General features: G+C 35.7%; 1 protein-coding gene across 1 annotated transcript in view; it reads left to right on the top strand.

Annotated features, from left to right (window-relative positions):
• LOC146138775 (cadherin EGF LAG seven-pass G-type receptor 2-like) overlaps positions 1–23021 on the top strand; it is a 43609-nt gene extending 20588 nt beyond the window's left edge. The window contains exons 14-36 of the mRNA XM_083394857.1: positions 1855–2133; positions 2962–3172; positions 4367–4543; positions 5088–5201; positions 5740–5920; positions 6948–7210; positions 8405–8566; positions 8957–9219; positions 9557–9720; positions 10346–10600; positions 11159–11251; positions 12326–12422; positions 13224–13433; positions 14016–14147; positions 14714–14903; positions 15857–16002; positions 17148–17281; positions 18341–18570; positions 19451–19576; positions 20125–20226; positions 20861–21062; positions 21572–21644; positions 22184–23021. Coding sequence (XP_083250983.1) covers positions 1855–2133; positions 2962–3172; positions 4367–4543; positions 5088–5201; positions 5740–5920; positions 6948–7210; positions 8405–8566; positions 8957–9219; positions 9557–9720; positions 10346–10600; positions 11159–11251; positions 12326–12422; positions 13224–13433; positions 14016–14147; positions 14714–14903; positions 15857–16002; positions 17148–17281; positions 18341–18570; positions 19451–19576; positions 20125–20226; positions 20861–21062; positions 21572–21644; positions 22184–22208 — 3829 coding nt within the window. The 3' untranslated portion in view covers positions 22209–23021. The remainder of the gene's footprint in view (positions 1–1854; positions 2134–2961; positions 3173–4366; positions 4544–5087; positions 5202–5739; positions 5921–6947; positions 7211–8404; positions 8567–8956; positions 9220–9556; positions 9721–10345; positions 10601–11158; positions 11252–12325; positions 12423–13223; positions 13434–14015; positions 14148–14713; positions 14904–15856; positions 16003–17147; positions 17282–18340; positions 18571–19450; positions 19577–20124; positions 20227–20860; positions 21063–21571; positions 21645–22183) is intronic.
• The last annotated feature ends 1003 nt before the right edge of the window (positions 23022–24024 follow it).

Raw genomic sequence — 24024 nt, 5'->3', positions numbered from 1 at the left:
CCACTATAAACACCAATCGTTAAATGGTCATTCAGCTACGCCTTAGCCCTAATTATGACGCCGTATCGAAGCATAATTATGACCCTATATCACATACTTTAGCTAGCTCGCTAATTACCTTAAAACATCACGCTGTTTGTACCGCGTTTACAAATGACGTATTTTTCGCAAATATTTTCTATTTAAAAATTAAACGCGCGTTCGAAGCGAATCCATTCGGTTGAAATATAACGGGAGAAAGTTGTAAACGCCTATAAATTATTCACTTTAAACGGTGGCGTGTCTATAAACACACCAGTAGTTTCATTTCCTGTCAACAGCGCTTGATGCCAAAAAAATGTGAATTCGAAATAAGCAACACGGTTAACGTTAATTTTTTAGGTCGACTATGCATGGATCTGTAATGTAGCTTAATAATGAATTTTAAAACCAAAAGTGTTAAAATGAGTCGTCTTGCTTTAAAGTTAATTATTATTTTAATTCTGTTTTCAACTTTTTTTTTTTTGGCTTTGAAAAATAATAATATATTTAAGCATTGAGATTTGTCCTGATTTGAGATTTGTCCCGATTAAGTCCCTTCCCTACTTAAAACGACATTGCGCGAAAAAAAAACGCCACCAATTTCATTTTCGGTTCTTTAAAAAGGCGTTTTTAGTAAAAAAAAAAAAATATCCTTTACTTTGAAACACCAACTTATTTGATGTTGAAATGATATGTGTTACGTCATTACAGTAGCTGTCGCACACAAGCGTAACATTAAAATGACCAATTGTTGTCTGGACAAGCCTAATCAAGCGTTCTTTAACGTAACACATCAACCTCCATCGCTGGCTTGGAGTACAATTAACGCTCAAAATGTTCAACAAGTGTTTTTGTGACGTTTTTACCGAACCAGTCCACCGAGAGTCTCTAAAAATTATGTCAGTCGATCGCAATCAAACGTAAGTCGGCTACACCTGAAATATAGCAAAGCAAGCCAATTCCCTCGGAATTAAACATCGTCGTAACCTGGCCATTTTTATTGCGCCGTTTTACAACCGAGGCAAGCAAGCGTAGTGTTCCTTGTGTCCAGTGGTTATTTATTTTTGTGACTCGCCCCTGTTAAACAGTGGACCAAGCTTCCTAAGCTTTTTACGAGGCAAATATTGACGGCCCACTAAATGAGTGTGAGTAAGAAACTACCAGTTCACAACGATGACGAGTTAAAGCGTTTTTTTTTCTCTGCCCTGTTTTTTTTTTTTACTTATTTTGTGTTGGTTTCATTTTAAAAACAAAATAAAAAACAATCATTTTGCTTTAACCTACGTAACACTTGACTTATGTCATATGATATTTTGGTAAAATGTTTTTGTTTCTTTTAAAACCGATTTGTTTTGTGTTTTTTTTTTATTCATTGGTTACCTTACTTGTTTATTTTGTTTGTTTGTTGCCGAGTATGTTAACATGGTTTAAAATTTTACCGATTAAAACTAAAAAATAACACGTTATTATAAAAAAATGCAAGATTTTAATTTTGTTTAAATACTTAAAAATAGAATGTAAGAAAATGCGTTTAAAACTTTTCGCTTCACCAAAAGGAAATTTTCATTGCATTTGATAGAAAAAGGAAAACAAAAAGAAAAACTTTTATATGATCTCTTTTTTATCACTTAAACAAAAGACCCCAAACCAAAAAGAATATTAAAAAAGAAAATTAATTTTTATCACTTTAAAGAAAACTCAAAGACCCAAAGCTAAAAACAAAAATTAAATTTTTTAACAAATTACCCCCAAAGAATCGCAGTTTCCTTGAAAAAGTTTTAAACATCTCTTTGAAAAAAAAAAGTAATTTCTACCAAAAACTAAACTTTGCAGTTCCCTGGACCTGACGTCACCGCTTCTGCTCGGGGGAGTCCCCGACCTTCCCGAGGCCTTCCAGGTTCGCTCAAAGTCGTTCGAGGGCTGCCTTCGTGACGTAACAATCGACGGCGCGATGCTGGACCTGGGCCGCTTTGTGGCCAACAATGGATCGACGCCCGGCTGCTCGCCGATGCTGAACCAATGCAAGACTTCGAGCTGCTTCGATCGCGGAACTTGCCAGCCCACTTGGGACGACTTCAGGTGTAACTGCAGGGGAGACCAGTTCGGGAGAAGGTGGGTTTCATTAAACCAGGGATGTCCAACCCGCGGCCTGCCTAATGACCACTTATTCTCACTTTCAGTAGCCTTTATTTAAAACAATTGTTTCTACGATCATCAAAACGTGTAAAACGCGCAGTATTTGATGTCTGGCCTAATCTCATATTTTTTCTAAGACTATAATCGAGTCTAATGTCGCATTTAAAGTTTTAAACAGCCATCTAATACTTGTTCACCCATCATGTTTAAGCAAAAAAACACCAACCCATAAATCCATCGTTGTTAAACTAAAAATCCCCCCGTTTAATTAATTATAGTTTGCAGTTTAAGTAAATTTTGAATGGTGAAAATAGCACGAAAGTATTAAATAAAAAAATAAGAAAGAAAGTAGTAGTGCAGGGGTCAGCTACTGCCACCAGATGCAGTTGTGGGGTAAATTATTCGGCCTGCATACAATTGTTGGATGATACGACAACTGGGTTACCACAAAGTTTTTCAAAAAAATATGTTTTCACAAAATTCTTTGAATAGTCCTTTAATTTTTGTTTTATGCAGCTTCAAGCTGTGTGTTAAGTAAGACCGTTGTTTTTACCTGTTTTTTATTGCGTTTATAACCAAGGCATGTAAACTGTCTTGTTTTTCATAAAACTGTGTGACAACCCTGTACAAACGATAATTCCAAAAAGCTCACTACTTTTGTAAAAAAAATTACATTTTTTCTCTATTATTGATATTAATACATCTGCCTGAATACGAATAAATTTGTTGTTGTTTTTTTTTCTAAAAAAATTGTTGTTGTTTTTTTTTCTTCTAAAAAAATTGTTGTTGTTTTTTCTACGGTAGATGTCAGCACTCGTCTGGTTCCGTCGGCAGTCTTAAGGGCAAGGGCTGTCTCAGCTACAGAGTCTGTCAAGCGACACACAGCTCAAACTGCCTTGCAGTCTCGACGTTTATGCTACCCTGGAAGCAAAACCTTGCCTTCCGTACGTTCCAGAGCGACGCTTACCTTATGCAAGTCGGCATCGGCGGAAAGGCAATTTCATTGGACTTTATGGTAAGATTTGAAAGGAAGCCTCTCGCTCCACAGCGTCCTTTCAAGATATGGAAATAAGAAGCACCTCACTTGAATTAATTGAAACAAAAAATAAAGACTATTGTAGAGTAAAAGAAATAACAAAAAACGACACAAACTTTTGTGCTATCTCTCCTGAATATACTTTATGGTAATATTTATTGTTATCCACTTGAATAGTGCGAAGTTCTTGATCATTATTCCATCTAAGGTGCAAAGTTGTTTAACTCCGTGTTTGGCAAACTCTGGGTCGTAGTCCAAATGTGTTCGTTTTAGCCTTTTTAAGTGGGCCGCGAGCTATTTATCGATGGTTTAGTTTTGTCATGTAGTTGTGGGCCGCGTGACATAGCCGTACATTCGTTGTGCTGTATTTAAAAAATAGTGTGACAAGATGTTTTTTGCAAATTATTTCATCATAGGTGATCCAGGCTATGGCCCAGCAGAATTATACGTTCAACCAAGTTTAACTATACAAACACAATTTTTAAGGCTTTGAAAAGTGTTCTTAAATGTTTTTGAATATCCCAATGTAAATTAAATACTTCAGACCCCCTTCACTCGGAAAAAGCATTACAAAACAATAAGATAAATAAAAAGAAAAAATGTAAATCCTCTTGTTAATTTTGAAAACCCAAAAAAGCTAAATATGAAACAAATTTTATCCAATGTGAGATGTACGTTATTTTTACATTAAAAAAGGGCATCTCTCTAAACCAGTGTTTCTTAACCTTTTTTACTCAGTGCCGCACCTAGAAATGTATGAAATTGTGGCGGCGCACCTTGCGTGCGAAGGGAGCGCGAAATTTTTGAAGTGTAGCGATATTTCTCTTAAATTGCTTTCATTTTTATATTATATGGGTTTTATAGTTGTTAAAAACGTATTTTTGCCCGTTAAGTCTTATTCCGATTAATTTTGGAATGATTTCGACATTTTTTCCTTTCACTTGCGGCGCACCTGGCAGCCCTCCATGGCGCACCAGTGCGCCGCGGCGCACCGGTTGAGAAACGCTGCTCTAAACGTTACTAAGCAATTTAAAATGGGATAAATACATTGTTAATAAAAAAACACTGTAAATACCCAAGTTAATTGTGAAAACGTTTTAAAGAAAACAAAAAAAAATATAAAAAAACTAGTTAGGCTTTTCCCTAAAAAAGGTCGTTTTATTTTCTTCGCAGTTGCGTGGTGGTCACGTGACTTTCGTCATCACTTCCGGTTCGAGCCCGCCCAAAGAGCTCCCTCTAGCGGTAAATGTGGTGAACGACGGCCGCTGGCACGAGGTGGCGCTAGACATTAAGCGTACGTCACACACGGAAGTACGACTGTCCGTGTTTCTAGACGGATCCACTGAACAGGTGTGACATTTTTGTTGTTATTTTGTGTGTTATATGTTTTTTTTGCGTGCAAAAGAGCCTTTTTGTTACAGTTGCGAACAAAAATATACTTTAAATTTGAAATAAATATACTAAATAAAGTCGAACAGGTTTGAATTTTATTGATGATAGCTATAGATTTTTTGCCTACAACTTTGTTAAAGGCTGAGGTGAAATTTTTACAGTTTTGAACAAAAATACAATAAATTCTTAGAGTTCCAGAACAGAAATAAACTCTTAAAGTCAACGAAAAATAGTTAATTCCGAAAGTTATAGACAGAAAATTAATTAGAGGTGTTTGTACGAGAAATAAATCGTGTTTCATCCAAGAATTTATAAATCGCAAAAAAATGGAAAGTTTTTAACAACTTCGAAAACAAACTTTGAAACCTAAAATGCTTGAGGTTTTAAATACGAAACTGAATAATTATGCGACCATTAAAAGTTAAAACGACGCACTAGGGCATCGCAAAGCACAGTTTGAAAACCTCTGCATTAGACATTAACTGATTTTCACTTGTTTCAGGCGCACCTTGAATACCCATCACGCTACTTGGCTTCACTTCGGGTCACTTCTTTACACATCGGTGGCAAAATGGTCGACGGGAAAGTGGAGTTGCCGCTTAATGGATGCTTCCAGGTCAGTTGGGTTAAAATAACATCGAGATATTTATATTTTGAGAAGTGCTAAATATTTTAAAGCGATTTTTAAAACGGATTTTTACTGTAAACACTGTAAACGTTTTAAATATTTACCACTATCTTTGTAACGTTGACCTGTTTTACAACATGAAAGAAAATTAACCCCAGTTTTAGAACATTTGCTCCTTTTCTGAAACGTTTAGCCCAGTTTTAGAAAATTGACCCTTGTTTTTTAACATTTACTTTTTAAAATAATGACCCCTGTTTTCAAACATTTACCCAAGTTTCAGAAAAATAATTCCTGTTTTTTAACATTTACTGTTTAAAATAATGACCCCCGTTTTCAAACATTTACCCAAGTTTCAGAAAAATTACCCCTTTTTTTCAACATTTACAATTTTTTTAATAATGACCCCTGTATTCAAACATTTACCCAAGTTTCAGAAAAATGACCCCTGTTTTTAAACATTTTCACTTATTCTATAACGTTCACCCCTGATTTGGAATATGTTTTTAAACATTTACCCCTCTTTTAGAACATCGCGTTGGGTCCCCCAGGTCACCTGAAGACAGTTTCGATGCATTCGTACACCCCCATCGGTGGGGCTCAGTTCGCCCCCAAGTGCAGCTCCCAAAACCCCTGCTTGCTTACCCGGTGCCCCCGAAACAGCGATTGTGTGTCAGACTGGACAAAGTACTCGTGCAAATGCCACAAGGGTGAGTGGAAAATGATATTTTTTGGGTAATCCCAGACTTGGACAACTGGTTCATTTTAGCTTTCTGAATCAAATTAAAAATTTGAAATCGAATTAAAATTTGGTCTTTTATGTTTGGTAAAATTAGATTAGAATTAGACTTACCGAATTACCAAAATTGAAAATTTTATATTACATTTAATTACAATTTATTCTTTAAAAACTGTAAATGACAAATATTTGTGTGGTAATTTTTATATGTTTTAGCAGTCTATACTTTACATGTTGTAAAAGTCCCTTACAAGTTGGTTTGACCAAAGGATACTAATTTAAATTACTTGTTTCGACTGAGAGACAAAAAATATTGTTAGATAAAGTAACATTTTTGGTAAAATCCGATTTAGATTAGAATTAGAACTACCACAGTTTGCTCTAATTCATTGAATTAGAAAACTAGAATTAGCTAGTTGTCCTAATCTGGTTAAATCTGTCGACCAAGACGACGAAATTTTATTTTCCAAAAAAACGGATTTTTGCCGAAATTTCTAGGGTCAGGTGTTGTTTTTTAAATTTTTACACAACTTTAGGTGTTTCCTTAATTCACCAAATTTTTTTTATTGTTACATGTTTCTGTAGGTTACGCCGGTTTCGACGGTTGATAGGCCTTAATCTGACCATTTAGGTCTTATTCCGACGGGTTTATCCGACTGGTTTAGGACTTATTTCCGATTTAGACGGTATTACGACTATAGGTATTAGTCCTATATTGGTCTTATTCCGACGTTGATGTTGTTCTTATCTCGGTCTAGAGTTTAAGTCCGTTTTTTGTTGATCTTAGGACTGTTTATAAAAATAGGTATAAAACATAAAACTATTATTTAAAATTTTACAGAAATATATATTTCACCTTATAAATAGGCATCGTCAAGACAAAAAGCAAACATGTATAAAATGCCAATCATAGTAGTTTAAAAGTAAAATATAAAATTTACAAATATAAGATCGCGTATGGAGTCGAATCCCTTTCTTATTGTTACTTTTTTTTCCAGGTTACGCCGGTTCCGACTGCGTTTCCGTGTGTTCCATGGGGGTGTGCAAAAACGGCGCCACTTGTTCCAATCACCCCTCATCGGAGAGGGGGTACACCTGTCGCTGCCCCAGGGGGTTCACTGGCACCCACTGCGAGCAGGGGGTGATCGACACTTGCCCCCCTGGCTGGTTCGGCAATACCCACTGTGCCCCGTGTAATTGCTCCAATGAACTTAATTTCGACTCCCGCTGCGATGTTGATACGGGCGCGTGCAAATGCAAGGTACGGAAGGTTTTAAAGTTTTTTTTAGCTTTTTTTTGTATATTTTTCCATTTAAACCCCTTTTTTTCAATTTGTTTATTTCATTCAAGTTACGATGGTTTTAAGTTGTTTCAGCGTTTTTTTTAATATATTTATCAATTAAACCTTTTTCTTTAAATTTTTTTATTTCATTGTAAGATACGGAAGGTTTTCAGCATTTTTTTATTTTTATTTTTTTCGATGAATCCTTTTATTTAAAAATATTTATTTCATTTTTCAAATTATACGCTACGATTATTGTATTTTGGCCTTCGTGGAGCGCAAAAACTGGACCACGTACCCCCATCTGGGGTCCACAGACCCAAGTTCATTTTTTTTAAATGGTGCAAAAAGCCTCTAGTCAAGTCATTTAAAAACAGCGACTTCAGTAAAATCATTGATTTAAGTCATTACAACACTGCTGAAAATACACTTTTTGTTAGAAATACCGCCACTACTATTACAGAGATTTTTTAAACGTGTAAAATGTTATATACTTTGTAAGTTGTTTTTAGCGTTTTTTATTATTTTTTTTTAATTAAACCCTTTTCTTCAAAATTATTTATTTCATTGCCTGGTAGAAAGGTTTCAAGTTTTTTTTAGCTTTTTTTGTATATTTTTCCATTTAAACCCCTTTTTTTCAATTTGTTTATTTCATTCAAGTTACGATGGTTTTAAGTTGTTTTTAGCGTTTTTTTGGATATATATTTTTTTTTTGAATGAAACCTTGTTTTTAAAGATATTTATATCATTTTTCAAATTATACGCTCAACAGACCCAAGTTCATTTGTCAAAAATGCTTAAAGTAAAAGCCAAGTTATTTAAAAAGAGTGACTTAAGTAAAGCCATTGAAGTCTTTACAACACTGCTAAAAATACATTTTTGTTAGAAATACCGCCATTACTACTAAAGAGATTTTGAAACGTTTAAAATGTTACATACTTGTGTATACGAGCTTTGCTATACCACTTCCAACTAAAATCTCCGACCATTATGCTCGACAAAATACTTAAATGCATTTTTTGTCACAAATACCATCAATACTACTAAAGAGATTTTTGAAACGTTTAAAATCTTACATTGTTACATACTTGTGTATACGGAATTTGCTATACTACTTTAAACTAAAAACCCCGACCATTATGCTCGACAAAATACTTAATACCTTTTTTGTAGAAATACCACTACTACGTGCCTAGCAGTGCTTCATGCCTTCCTTGCAAGTGCTATCCATTCGGATCCAACAACCAGAGTTGCATCGATGTGGTTGGACAATGCTCGTGTCGAGATGGAATATCAGGCAGGCAATGCACAAAATGCACTTACAAGTTTGCCGAGGTATACAACTTCCTTCAGATAGCTTCATTAGATTTTAGTAATTATTTAAAAGTAAAGGGATACAAAAGGCCGCCCTGATATATTTGTTGTACCTTAAAACTTAAAAATAAAATGTATCAATAAGAATAAATTTAACCAAATACTCACAGGATTATAAACATTGCTCCAACATTGAAAACGCGATGATTAATTCTCCCAAAAAAGGTTTGTTTAAAAAAAATAACAAATATCGCCAAAGTTCCTAAAAAAAGTGTTTAAAATAAAAAAAGTAATTTTTCTCAAAAAAGTGTTTAAAATTTTTTTTAAGAATATTACCTCAAATAAAACCAAAGTTCCCCTTCATGAACTCTTTCCAATACATAAACCGTAACTTTGTCCATTTCCACGCAGATCATCAACGGCGCATGCCAGGTCCTTCACCAAGAATGTCCTCGCTCACTACACAGCGACATCTGGTGGCCAAGGACCAAAGTCAGCGCGCGTCGGGCCGCCCCCTGTCCCGCCGGCGCCATGGGGGTGGCCCTGCGCCGCTGCGACCCCAAGGACAGCTGGGAAGACCCGGATCTTTCAAACTGCACAAGTCGGGATTTCGGCGAATTTTCATCGGCCTTGCGTCAGCTTGAAAGCAACAAGACGAAACTAAACCAGGAAAAGTGAGTTATTTTTGAATTGAAGTTGGTTAAGATCTGTTTTAACCTGTGTGATTCATTTCGCGATTTGGGGGATTTATTTCGGGAAAAAAATCACATTTTTATAAGTGTCGATTTTATCGAATATTATGGGTTTATTATTTTTATTGAAATTTTTGAGAAAACCTGTGTAGTGTATTTAAAATTAAGTTTTTCCGCAGAACTAATAGCCCCATTAATGGCGGCCCATAAAATAAATTTTAAAAAATGAGCTACCAGTTAAAAGCAGTATCGTGTGTTGCCAGTGCTTTTGTGTGTCACGTGACGCCATGTTTAACCCAACGCACTCGACTGTGTCCAGGTCGCTTCACCTGAGCGAGGAACTTAACAAAGTGACGTACGGCGATCGCTCGATGTACGAGAACGACTTGGTCAACTCGTACAGGTTGATACGAGCCCTGCTCGAGTTCCAAAGCAACCAGAGTGACTTCGACCTCACAACAGCATACGACGTCTCCTTTACTGGTAAGCTTTTTACGTTATGACCTTTTGGGCTTGATGTTGTGGTTTTTGTAAGATGTAGAATGAATATTAAAGCCCATACAGAAGTAGGAAGCATTTTGTGGACGTTTCAAATAAATCTCATGATTTTTTTTTTTCGACACACTTGCTAGTTGGTATATTCTATGAGTTGCTCATTGTAATGCGTTGCATTCCGGACACGCAGTAACAATTGTGTTAAGCATTATAATCTTTAAAAAATCCCAAAAAATATATTGGTGCCTTAGCGATAAAAACGTCACTTGTGTCATATCCCCTAAACGCGACTAATTTTTCAACATTTTGTTCAACATAATGTATTGTACACTGTACATTTACAGGGTTGCGTGTTTTTACAAAGTTCTGTAATAAAACACATTTTTAGGAATTATTCATTGTGTTGACAATGGCATTTCTACTGTTTTGTTTTTTAATTATAATAAAAAAATTGTACAGCATTTTAATACTTTTTAAAACGGTCAGACCTTTTTTTAAAACGTCTTTAAGAGTCTTCAACTTATTTCATGGAAATGTATGACAACCCTAGTATATAAAACGCCAACCTAACTAAGCATAATCAGCATAACACCAACCAACTGTCCTCTTCCAGACAACCTCGTCAGCGCCTCTTCCAATCTCTTCAACAACGGATCTCTTCGATTCTGGGGTCCTCCGCGTCCGGGAGCAAATCGCTCCTCCGAAGCGCTGGATGAGGAGCAGCTCTCCGCTCCTCTCCTGGTCCGATCCTGGGAGGATTACACATCCACCTTGCTGGCCAACATGAACCCCATTTACCTGGAATCGTGCGTTGTCAAGTCAAAGCATATCAACGCCGATATTAAGATGGTAAAAGACCGCTTTCAAGGTAAGTTTGTTGTTTCGAGTACAAGAGAACAGAATGCAAGACATTTTAGGGCAATAAAAGATGTACATACGTGTACATTACAACAACTGTGACCTAGGCCTTTTAAGCGGTTGTTTGAGGTGTTTCACTTGCTCTTTTATGAGCCTTTGTAGCTCATTTGGTAGAGCGGTAGTCCCGGTATGCTTGGAGGTCACGTTTTAACAGTATCTTGGTTTTAAACTAGTGGAGTTATTTCTGGCATTGCTATAGGCTAGGTCACGAACAAGTTTTTCGTTTTGATGCCAATTTATTTCTTACCAAAGCGAAATCCTGAGTGACTAGTTAAAATTGAATACGCATGATCTAGATTCTTAGTTGAATTTTTAGGATACATAACTTGCTGTTTTTAGCAAGGATTTGTTGTACTACAATTAACCGCAGTTTATAAAAATCTGTCGCAATCAACTAAAGCCATTTCAATTTAAGCGAGAAAATAAATTGTAGAAGAAACCATGGCTGTAACCGCGTTCATTAAGTTAGGAAATAATTAAACAAGGTAAAAAAATTTTTTTTTTTCAGACTACACCTATGATCAGTCGGACAGTGATGGAAATGGTCAATTGGTTCAAGTTCGTCTACCCGCCTATCTATTCAAACCAGCGCCAGGCAGTGGTAACCTAGTCACTGGTAAGTTGGTTTTGTAAGATCAGTATGCTTGCTTTATAGGCGCCTTTCTTTTACCTAAAAAAAACTTAGATATATGTTTTGCAACCTTGCTTATGCTTCTTTAAACAGATAAATATAGAGGAACCGATTTTTCTTGGCCTACAAAAATCTGAGTGGGAATTCGAAACACAAAAACGCGACTGTACAAATTATTATCGGGTATTAAGCATTACTTGGCTCAATTGGAAAACAAAATCTTCACTCCTATTTAAGCAGCAGTTTTAACTCACTAAATCACGTTTTGTAGTACTTGTTTTCCATTATTATTTAACGTATTATTACTATAAAATCTCTAGGCTAGGGGTTCTTCAACTGGGTCCGTTAACCCCTTAAGATATTAGGTGGTCTGCTAAAGTCTGATTAAAATCTTTGTGTTTAATTAAAAAACCAGTAAGTTAACAAATTTTTTAGTCTTAACTTTATACAAAGTGTTAATGTTAAAAAATGGATCTGCCTTTATTCACCTTTTTTACATGCACACGCTAGCATTTCACCACCGCAACCGGCGTAGCAAGCCCAAGAAAGGTACCGTTGTTATAAACATGTCGTTGTGACCTTGGTTGGTGTAACTGTGACCTTGTAACACGTGGTGATTCGCTCACGAAAAACTGGACTTATAAAATCAATTCAATTTATCCTTATGTTGTTTAAATGAAACACTTCTATAACAGCCCTGGCCAAATTTTTTGGTGCCCCGAGTTTTATTTGTTTATTTTATGTTGTAAACATATTGTTGTACAGACTGGCGATGCTAATTGCTAACAACAATTTCTTTAAATAAATTATTGCAACGCATTAACTCTATATAAAGATATGTACTGCGGTGTCGTATTTACATTTACGTGTTTTGCAACTATTTATATTTCACTGTTTCAAAAACATTTACTTCATTAAAATATCGAGATTCGAACTTGCAAAGTCGCTGACGCCCGTTTAGAATGTTCAAATTTATAACTAACATGGTTAAAGTATAAAGTTGTATAGCATCTGTTATTACTTACACTTTTGTCTGTTTTCCAGGTGTTAAACCAACGGTTGGTATCCTGACTTACAAGAGGCTTGATGAAGCATTTCCAGAGACCTTTGAAGTGGATCGTACATTCAGGATCCCGAAAAAGTAGGTTTTTCGTAACGGAGTGTAAACTTTTGAGTTAAAAGTTTTACTTTCACAACGCGGTTAGCATATAAAACGAATTTTAATTTAACAAACGTAACTACTATATTCAAATGTAGGCAATTTCATTTTTCGAGAATAGGTAAAATCTGTAAGCGCTGTCATTTTAGTAAACAAAATAAAAAAAATAAATCTTGCTAAAGTCGTTGTAAAAATTATATTAAAAATGAAAAAAAATATATTTAAAACGTCCAAAATGCTAACTACTTTTACATGGGCTTTGATATTCTTACTTCGTCTTACAGCAACCTCTAAACCAAACAGTATGCTCCAAAAAAAAAGTTGTTTCTATAGAGAAATATGGAGAGCTTTGTAATTAGCATACTTATGTGTCCTAAAAAATCCAACGTAAACAACGACAAACCTCTTTTAGACCTTCAGGCAGCAGCATTCTAACAAGGTTATATAAGTCAAATTAACGAAAAAAATCTAAAAAAATGTATACAAAAGTTTTAAACTTATAATATCAAAGCCCGTACAGAAGTAAGTAGGTTTTCGAACGTTTCAAATATATCTTACTTCATTTTTAACATTTTGTGAAAATGATGTAGAAAATGGATAAAGATTTATGCGAAACGTTTAAAATGCTTCCTACTTGTGTAGAGGCTTTGATATTATTTCTACGTCTTACTGCAACCTCGAACCAATATGCTTATAAATAAAAATAGAAAACTCTGTAAGCAGCTTACCAATGTGATTATGTGTCTTAAAATCCAACCCTAACAACTTAAAACGTCTTTTCAGGCCTTCGGTGAGCAGCATTCTGGTCACAGTGCAAGTTTACGCGACCAACCCTACCGACGAATCCGACAACAAGCGACGACGAGGCGAGAAAACCGGTTCTGACCGCTCCAAACTGGTTCGCAGGCTCGACGAGCCGGTCGTGATCACCTTCAAACTCACCAAACCTAAGACCATCGAACCGCAATGTGTGTTCTGGAACTATACGGCCAGGTGGGGTGGTGCTTTTGTGCTTTTTGATTTTTGTTGTCTTAACGTATGTTACCTACCGATCGACCAGGGGTTGTTAAACTTGGAGTTCATTGACCCTTTGTATGTGGACTAGTTTAAGAGCATCCATGAAGGTCTTATTAAAGCCTTAGTGTATTATTTAAAAATGAAATGGATATTTTGAGGGGTAAGCTCAACAAAGTAGTCAATCGAATATTTGTTGCAAAAATATGGTCCATGTGCCAAAAAAGGTCACTGGGCTGGATAAAATCGGAAAATTACGCAAATCATATCGCACCGCGATAAATTTTGTCTACTATATCGGGTATCGGTATATCGGTATAGCGGTATAGGAATTAATTTTCAAATTTTGAACATGCCGAATTAAAATTAAAAAAACAAACGTGAAATATAGCAACGGAAATATTGCCTATCTCTGCCATCTAAAATAATCAAAGTGCAATAAATGAGGTATCAAATCTAAATGTACAATATTTAAAACCAACCTTATTTAAGAATCAAAGTGCAATAATTCGAGGTATCAATGTTAAAGTTATTTATAAAATCAACCCTTATTTTTCGCAGTGGTACGGGTTCGATAGCTGGCGGTTGGTCACACAGGGGATGCACCCGGGAATTTCGCAACACCAGTCACGTGACGTGCAGCTGTAACCACCTGACAACATTTGCTGTGGTCACCGACGAAGAAGTGACAAGGTCAGTAGATGCGTGTATTGTTCTCATGCGTATTCCTTACAAGTCTGTATAAAAATATCTGAAAATTAATGTCAAAGCCAACTAGGTCGAGTCAATCGACCTGCTACTAAGAAAACATTTCGATATGCACTTGTAGCTCACCGATAATGATACAGGTTCGTTCTGAATGGTGTGGTTAAAGTAAAATTGAAATTTAACGCAGACTCAAACATTACGCAGGCTTCATTGTGTCAGCGTTCCAATAAAACAATGCTCATTATCGACGTCACAATCCTCTGTCAAAATAACTATAGGCCGTAGTTACTTAATGGTCGATTGTTAAAGCTAATTTAAAAATAACCATAAGCGGAAACACAAGCTTGATACCATTGTGTTAGCGTTCCAAAAAAACAATACGCATTATCGACGTCACAATCCATTGTTCAGCAAAGGTCCAAATATTTATTAAGCCGCATTTATTACAAAGTAATTTGAAAATTAACGCAATCCAAATATAAACTTAGTTCCATTATCTAAACGTTCCAATAAAACAATGCGCAATATTGACGTCACAAACCTCTGTCCAGCATCCTGACCTCTTCCATCTCGACCCACGTGATCCTGGTGATCGGAGTGTCAGCATCACTTGCTTTCCTCATCGGATCGATCGCCGCATCGCTCTTCCTCCCAGGAGTAAAGTCGATCCGTGCTCTCATCAACCGCAACCTGGCCATCGCTCTCTTCCTCTCAAGCATCATTTACCTCCTCGGAATACAGGTTCAAATTTTTTTTAAATTTAAAAAATTCTTTGGCTCTTTTTAAAATTTTGTCATAATATTGATAACGTTAGCATCAAATGCGAGTCAACTTTACTATTCAATTTATGGTTTAGCGATGTCCTAATTTTCAAGCTTCGATCAGCAACAAATTATTTGTTCATGAAAGTTCAGCGAAAGTTCTAGTTTTTCTGAAATAAACATCTTGAAGTGACGAGGCTGCAAATATATTGTGCTTGTGTAATTGTAGTGGATTATGTAGTTGTGGTGGCTTTTTATGGTTTGCGTGTTGAATCGGTACTAAGCGTTACTCGAGGTAATTTATCCTAATGCGCGGGTAATGAAATGAAGTTTACTATTGTTGTTCAATGTATCTTGAGTATAACGAAGCAAGCATCCATCTTTCAAACATGCTTGAACAATACATTGACATAGATGCTAGGCTTTGTAATTATAAGATAACACAAACAAAAAAACGAATGTCGGTGCATGTAAATTAATATACTAATGAGATTTAGATTTAGTGGAATATATTTACTTGGGAGTAATTTATCCTAATGCAGTGGTTCTCGACCTTTTTAACTTACGAACCTGTAAAATTACAAAATAAATTTTGCGGACCGGTGGACCTTCAAAAATCAAGTTAACGCATCAAAATGTAATTTAGACCAAAGTAGGCAACTTTAGAGCAAATAATGAAAACTTTAATTTTATGAGCAATTTGCTGGTTCTATTGAAGTTTTTTACATGCAACACATAGTCTTAAAGTTAAGACTTCAACGAGTTGTAGCTTAACGCAGCAGTTGAATCAGGATTTTTAACTTTTTACCCTAAAACCTCGCAGCAAACGTCGGAACCTAATGAAAGTTTGTATTAAAACTGTTTGTGGTGGTTGTGTGATGCCAGCAGTAGCTGAATCAGAATTTTTACCATTGAACCTTTTATATCTCGCAGCAAACGTCCAACGTGTACCTGTGCATGGCGATAGCGGTCGGACTCCACTTCCTCGTGATGTCCTGCTTCGCTTGGGTCCTGGTGGACGGGGTGCATCTTTACAGGGTCCTTACTGAGAGGAGGGACGTGAACAGGGGCAAAATGAGGTTAGTGTGCGAACAGTGTTATGCTCAACCCACTCTAAATGTGCCTCAAAGACCCACTCAGTAGGTCTGTGTGCATCGTCTGTTCAATTTGTAGTAAATTAGAACTGTATTTGGCTTGAAAGTTAAACTCTAATAAAACTTGGCATATTTTGGTTAGATCCAGCACCAGGTTAACATAACAAATCTTTTCATCCTGATGTACCTCTAAAAACACTTTTTTGGTCTACGTTCATCGTCTTTTAAAGTATATAAACTAAGATTTCCATATTTGTGCACCACTTCGTACGATGACCTTTTCAAGGTTACTTGTTTTAGACGTCCCTTTATGACGTAACTTTCTGAAATTTTTTTGTGCGTTCCCCTAAGAAAATTGTTCTACTTCCGCCACTTATGATGTTTTCTAAAATATTTTGTGCGTAATTTGTATAATTTGTAGCTAATGAGCTTTTAAGTTAATTGTACGATTAATTGTATAAGAAGTTTCCAACTCGAATATTTAGTTGTAGCTTTGCAGAAAGCAATTGATATCGTTTAAATGAAAGAAATAATTAAGCACTGAAATATTCCATAGACCATATTGAAAATGAACAAACGGATATACGTTCAAAATTCTACTTAGTTCTATGTGGACTTCGATGAATTAATTCAATAAAAAAAAATAAAAAAGCTTAATCCAGATGTTTTCCAATCAGTTTCTTTAATTGTTAGCAAAACTTATGATGTTTTCTAAAATATTTTGTGCGTTCTACTTCCACCGCTGGCTAAAAGACATATCGTGCCATTAGAGGCGGAATATATCTCTTTTGTCATCCTCGAAAATTGCCGACTTTGAAATTAAACCAAAACAATCTGGCCAACATTTACTTTCATTTGAACCAAGCGTCGCCAATAACTTGCAAATGGACAAGGCAATATGTTTTAGGCATTTAATTTGCTATGAACCCTTAATTCAACACTCGGTCTTCTATTTATATGCCGATGGCAATAGTTCCCTTGATATGATTTAGTAAGATTGGATTTAAGCAAGATATCGCCAAAATTAAGAATTTCAAATACATGGCTTGTTAAATTCGCACTGATTAATGCTATTCTGTTACGCTTTGTTTGCCTACAAAAAATGTAACATCCGTTTTTCGATACTTCAGGGTCTACTACCTGCTTGGTTGGGTGCTTCCAGCCATTATCACCGCACTTTCAGTGGGATTGGAGGCAAAGGGATATGCAAACCCACTTTTCTGCTGGATTTCAATCGACGACCTACTTATTTGGAGCATCGCTGGTGAGGCTACTTTTATATTGTTGTTTTTGCAATGACATGTTAGAAGCAGGCCTGCGGAGTCGGTTAATTTTAACTCCGGCCAAGTTTGAAATTTGCCGAGTCCCGAGTACGGTTCCGCCCTATATCCTGTTTTATCGCCAATTTGCATAACTAAAATAAGTCGAAATTATGAAATCCACTCACAGAAGTGTCAAACAATTATACCAAATTTATTCACCTATTTCAGCCACTTATTGCGATGTAACGCAAGATTTTATACCTTTTATAGAGAATAGAACTATTCTTAACGCTTTTGGCGTTCAGTAATTCTTGGAATATAGTTGGAAATAGCATAAGTTTATTTACCAGCAGTAACATTTAATTTTTTAATAAATTTACTTTTAATGGTCAAAATACTGCATTGTTTGGCAAACCTTGGCTAAAATAGCTAAATAAATTTTAGTATCAGATTGGCACATACACCATCTTAGTATCGGACGAGTAGCGATACTGCCACGTTGTATCTCCGACCCAATATTATCGGACATCCCTACACGATATTATTAACTTATTCCCTCGTGCTCCCAAATAAATAATTTTACCACTGCTCCCATAAACGCTCGACTCTGAATACACGCATCTATAAAACCTAGTTAGTCCTGCACTCAAAAGCTCTTTCTGAATACAACCATCACTAAAAGCATATTTATTTCCTCTTGCTCCCAACTTAACATATTTCAGCTTGCTTCCAAAACGTTTAGCTCTTTGTAAATATAGACATCAATAAATTAATCCTGCACCCAAATGAATATATTTCTTCCCGCTCCCAAAAGGTCCAGCTCTTTCTGAATACAAGCATCAGTAAATTAATCCTACTCCCAAATTAACATATACCCTCTTGCTCCAAAATTCAATATTTTACCCTAAACCCAAATAAATATATTTTCTCCTTCTCCCAAAAGGTCCAGCTCTTTGTAAATACGAGCATTAATAAAAACACGTTTCCTCCTGTTCTCAAAAGGTTTTGCTCTTTGTTGAATATTCCCATCAATAACTATTATTTCCTCTTGCTCCCAAAAGGTCCTGCTCTCCTCTGTTGCGGCATATTCCTTCTCCTCTTCCTGCTCTCGGTGCAGGCCTACCTCTCTTCCAAGAGTCCGGCCATGAAGAGAGAGGAGATCCTCAGAGAGATGCGAGCATCTTGCCTGGTGGCTCCTGCTGTTGCATCAACATGGACTCTGGCTCTGCTAGCAGTCAATCGCAACCAGGATTGGTATTTCTACGCATTCGCTTTCTCAAGCGTTTTGGAGGTGAGTTATAATCTGTTTTCATTGTTTTGTTGGCCAACTGTTAGGAATTGATGCCGATACTTTTAATGTTATTTTGCTACCCATACGATATTTTTAAATGAAATGTTTTAACTAGCCCTTTATACATTTTTACAAATCCTGATTAACATGAGAGCTGGTTTGAAAAAGCATTTAAAAAAAAAGATTTAAAAAACAGAAGTGTAGCTTTTTTAGTTTCTTTAATGTAACTAACTCCTTTTGTATTTTTACCCATCCTAAATAACGTGTGCGTTTGGGTAAAAAAATCATTTTTTTGATTAATTTTTTATTTTATTAGGTAAAGGGGTTAAGAAGCGCTGGGTTATTAAAGTTAAAGAATCCTACGTCAAAAATTCGTGATTTTTTCACGATACACTTACTTTTAATGATATTCAATAAGTGGCATTTTATTCCGATAGCGACACCCGATGTTTCGGGCGAAAGTGTCGCGATACGATACGATACAGGATGACTTCATAAATATATATCGGGTTATGTGGCGCTTCTAGAAAGTTGCAAAGTTTTTAAACTGTCGAAATCTTTTACCAAATCATTTACTGGACTTCTTTACCCAGATGATTTAGCTTAAATTGAGGTGATTTTTTTAGAAATTTTTTGAGTAATGCCAAAAGATTCATTCGAATTAAAAGACTGATGATTCCTTATGTTGTGGCGAAATATAGTTCTCTTTTAAACGAACAGAACTTATTTATGACTGACTTTAAATAAGACAGGAAAGTCTAAAGAATATTTGCTCCCATTTAAAGCCATTGTCGTCATCCAGGTGTAAGGGCGAGGATATATATTCATATTTTTCTCATTTAATTTGCCAGAATAAAAAGATTAAGTACTTTTCTTCCAGAGCGTGCTCGTATTTGTGTTCCACTGCCTTCTCAACAAAGAAATGAAGAAAGCTTATCGCAAATACAAGGAAAGGTCGCTTAAGAAACACGACCATAACAGCACTACACAGCAACTACTGCGAGCTGTAAGTCGCAGTTATTCTACAAAAACGATTGGCGTTTATGTTTAAATTTTTGTACATGGCCGTATTTGTCTTATTCTTAATAAAGGAATCTGGTGGCACTGTATAAAAACAAATTGTATCGAACTCCCGAAAAGCTTTCGCACAACCGTGCTTTATCAGGTTAAAGTATGCCTGATTTCTTTGTGTACAAATTTGTTCGCTAACTTCACACGATTCCTTTTCGTAATATAAAATTTGGGCGTTCTGTGTCCATTACCCTAAAAAGGGCGAATTAATACGTAGTACGTTAAAATGTTGGGGACAATATAATTACCAAAGGAGCCAGTTTTATTATTATTATGCCTGGTAGCAAAAGTTTAAATACATAAAGTGTTTACATTGTGAAAACTAAAATACGGTTTGATTCTATATTTAGAATTAGTCATTATACAATACGTTTATAAATAATAAATATTGCTTAAACAAACGTATTTTCGTTGTTTAAAAGGTATTTTATACCAATATTTAAATACCTTATGTAGTTATAATTGGATGTTTTTTTTTTTCAGTCCATGGGTCGAACACCTGATTCGTCGGTCCGAGGGGGATTACCCCGATTCAACAACTCCACATCTGAGTCCTTATCACTGACACACTTTACACAGAGGAGGGTAAGATGACTCTTAGTTTTATAATGCTTGTAAGTTGTTGTAAGATATTATTATGATTATCACGGCACAACTTCTTCGAACCCTTTTTTTAATCGTTCTAATTTTCACTTTTAAACAAAAATTCCCCTTTTTGTAACTACTAAGCAAAGCAAACTTTTTTTTTTATTGGGTCGCAATATTTAGGCTTGAATTGGTATTTTGTTTTAATACTGTGGCATCGTAACTAAACTAGTTTTTTTTAATTCAATACCTATAATAAAGAAAAATAAACAGGATTGTTTCGAAATTCTGGTAAAACAATTGGTATTAATGACGTGATAATATTAAAGATAAACTTTATATTACTGCAATTACCGCATACAACTTGTCGCAGAATTGCCGATGTTTGAAACTTCCAACTCACAATCAAAATTGATTCCGTTATATAAGGCCAAGGTTTATATGATTATCCTAAAATTTTTAGCCTTGGTGACTTTATAATCACTGCGAAAGGCATCCATATTTTTAACACATTTGCTCCATTCAGACGATTTTCATATTCCACATTGTTCGAACATTCTAAACCAACAATCAACATTAATTACGTCATAACAACAATACGCAAACATTGTTTCAACACAATTTCCTCCTTCAGCCTTCACCCATCTTCGACTCGATGGATGTGAGTGACTCTGATTGTTCCGACGCTTCTTACGAAGCTGGCTCCTCCTCCGACAGCTCCATGTCCCTCGCATCCAGCTCCGGAGATGACGAGTTGGACATGAACACGCTCCAGAACATCCGGAACACGCGACCGGAGAACAGCTTCCACCCGCATCACTATCCTGTGGCCAGAGGTAAGCTTCTACATGTTAAACGCTTTTTTCTTGTATAGGTAACTATTTGTTGCTTTGAATAAGAATTATTTTAACTATTCTTCGCGATGGAAACACACAATAAGACCTAAAAAGCAACAATACTAAAGCAGAAAAATCTATAAAACGCAGTAATATTCGCGACAGAATAAGATCGAAATCGTCTGAATAAGACGTAAACCGGTCAGAATAAGTCCTAAATTCATCAGAATAAGTCCGGAATAAAGGCTAATTAAATAACCATAATAACGCCCGAAATTGTAGGGAGAGCGTAGGGAACGATCGGGGCATTTTTGGCGCCCTAGCTTGGATGGCGCCGTTTTTTTGCGATAAAGCAGTGGTTGGCAAAAACCTTTCGTATAACAATTATTCGCTTCTACACAAATCCCAACATTTATAAAACCTAACTGCACGTTAACATTTACTGACGGTTTTTCTTGCGTTTTTGTAAATCTTGTTATGATTTAAACGTGCTCTATTGTTGTTGCTAGGCAACGGGAGTTCGCGGACGGGTCAGTCGGTCAAGTTTCGACCCAACAACAGAAGCGACGAGGATTTGTCCAAGTAAGTAAGTCCCTGTCTTTCTGTGTGTCTGTATTTTGTTTCGCTTTGACCAACATTTAATGACAAACTGCCTTTCCAACTTTACCTGTCGCAAATTGTCCGGACAGATACCCTAACGTTGCTATTCTGTGCTGACAAACCTTAAACTTGTAAAACAAAAACTAGAGATGTTTACCTTAGCGTAGTTTATGTAGAATAATACGCGACGGCTTGCGACAAACGTCACAACAACGCGTTACTACAGGACCCTGGTCAACTGGTTGTACTATAGATAAAAATCGCTCTTCTGGTGTAAGCGAAGTATACCAAAATATCTCATAATTATAAAACAACCTCACAATCCCTTATTTGCATAACAAAAAACATAAATTTTGGAAAAAAAACATCTATTTTTGGGTGGCGATTAATCATAGTATACAAAGGGTGTGAAAAAACACCAAATAATTGCAAAATCATTTGGCAGTTAAGCAAATAAATAAATTTTTTTTAATAATAAACTAAATACAGCAAATTATAACGAACCTCCTTTTTATCAACAGTCAAAGCAACGAAACGGAGTTTTGATTTCTCTTTGAAACTTAAGTGCAAGAAAACTGCCCTTTCAAGAAAAAAATAACAAAGTGGCCTAAGACTGCTGACCACACGGTGTCGCACGGGAGCTGACGAAAAAGCAAAAAGTTGAATAAAGTGCTACTGGGACTATTCCGTACTTTTTGAAATGCTAGAATTTTGAAACTTAAATTTTTATGCGCCGAAAAACACAGTTGAAAATATTACTTGAAGAGACGCGTAGAAATTTTAGAGTCCCAAATATCATGCTCTATAGCCTAGAAAAGCCATATTCAAGCTGAATTTATTCTACAAAAACCCAAACTAATTAAAGAGAAACGTCTTAGAATTGTGGACTGAATTTGTTTTTGTGATCATATGACAAATTTTACTTAATAACACCTCAAAAATTGGAGTATATGTGTCAACTAACCTAATATTTAAACCCCGTGTTCTGGCTTAATCTGAAAACAAACCTTAATTTGAACTTTTTAACTCCTAATCACACTACTTGCTTTATCGCCACTACGCAGTATTTTACTACAAATCAAGTGTACACTTAAAACCCCCATCAAGTGCTTTTTGTCGGTGTCTGTAAACTGTGTCTCTGTGAAAGATAACACTTTCAAAAACGCCATACAAAAAGTCAAACTTTTAACAAATATCGCCGAATTTTCTTAAATAACATCTGTGTGGTTATCCTACGGATGTCCGATAATATCGGATCGGAGCGGATACCCGATACCAAGTGGTAGTATCGGTACTCGTTAAAAACTCGGGTTGGTATCGGTGCCGATCCAATACCAAATTAATATATAAGTTTTAGACATGGTTCGTGGACGAAAGCAGCTATTTTACCTTAAAAGTTAAACCTTAAAAATTAAATTTTTAAAGGTTGGTTAACAACTGAATGTAACTAAACTTTGCGAAGGCAAAATTTGACCTAATAACTTTAAAAATTACCGTTTGACGTTTGAATTTCGTCTATTTTCCTGTTTAAGAATGGTAATGACGTCATTTGGTATCGATCGAATCGCGATACTTTTCTAAAATATCGGTTATCGTAATAAAATGTCAAGTATCGAACATCCCTAGTTTATACTATTTTATGGAATCGCAATTACCCTGAAATGAAGCATAATTCCGAATGCGAGCGTTCATATTTTCAAGCCATTTTCGGTGCTGTTGGAATTTGTTTTACTCATATTTTGTGCTCACGTAATAACAATTTTAACCAAAGAAGCGAATAACAAATAACCCTAACGTACTAACCGACTTCAAACCAGTGTTCAACTTAACTTTTCGCGTTAAAAAAAACACGAATACCTTATTATTTTTAACCCTTGAAGCCTATCATATCCTATATAATGTTCAAGTTTTTTTTGTATTGCTTTTTTATCGCGGTTGAAAAGCCTAAAATCGTCGTTTAACTTTCGCTTTTGTTTTGTCACAATGACCTATTTGTGTTGTCACTTTGCACTGCGCGATGTTTTTCGTCTCTGTTACGTCATAATGGTATGGCGCAATTTTAGAAGCACGACTGTAAAAAATGCGATTTTTTAATTTAAATTTCAAAATGGTGCTTACGTGACGCGTTTTTAACGGATTTGGATATTTACTAATCACAACTTTCATTTCTACGAACATAAATCATCAAGGCAATAAATCAAAAGCGAAAGCAGTAATGCCTTTAGCAAACTTTCGTTTTACGCGAAAAGAACAACTGCTTCAATATATTTTTAGAAAATTTGCTAAAAAATTACAAAATTTTATAAATTCATATGCTTGTGTTCAAATTGTTTTCTTTTTGTTTTTTTCGAAGCGCTACTGT

The sequence above is a fragment of the Ascidiella aspersa genome, chromosome 7 (assembly GCF_963924565.1).
Source record: "Ascidiella aspersa chromosome 7, kaAscAspe10.2, whole genome shotgun sequence".
NCBI classification, from domain to species: Eukaryota; Metazoa; Chordata; class Ascidiacea; order Phlebobranchia; family Ascidiidae; genus Ascidiella; species Ascidiella aspersa.
Note: the sequence above shows the minus strand (reverse complement) of the source record. Positions and strands in the feature narration are given on the sequence as shown.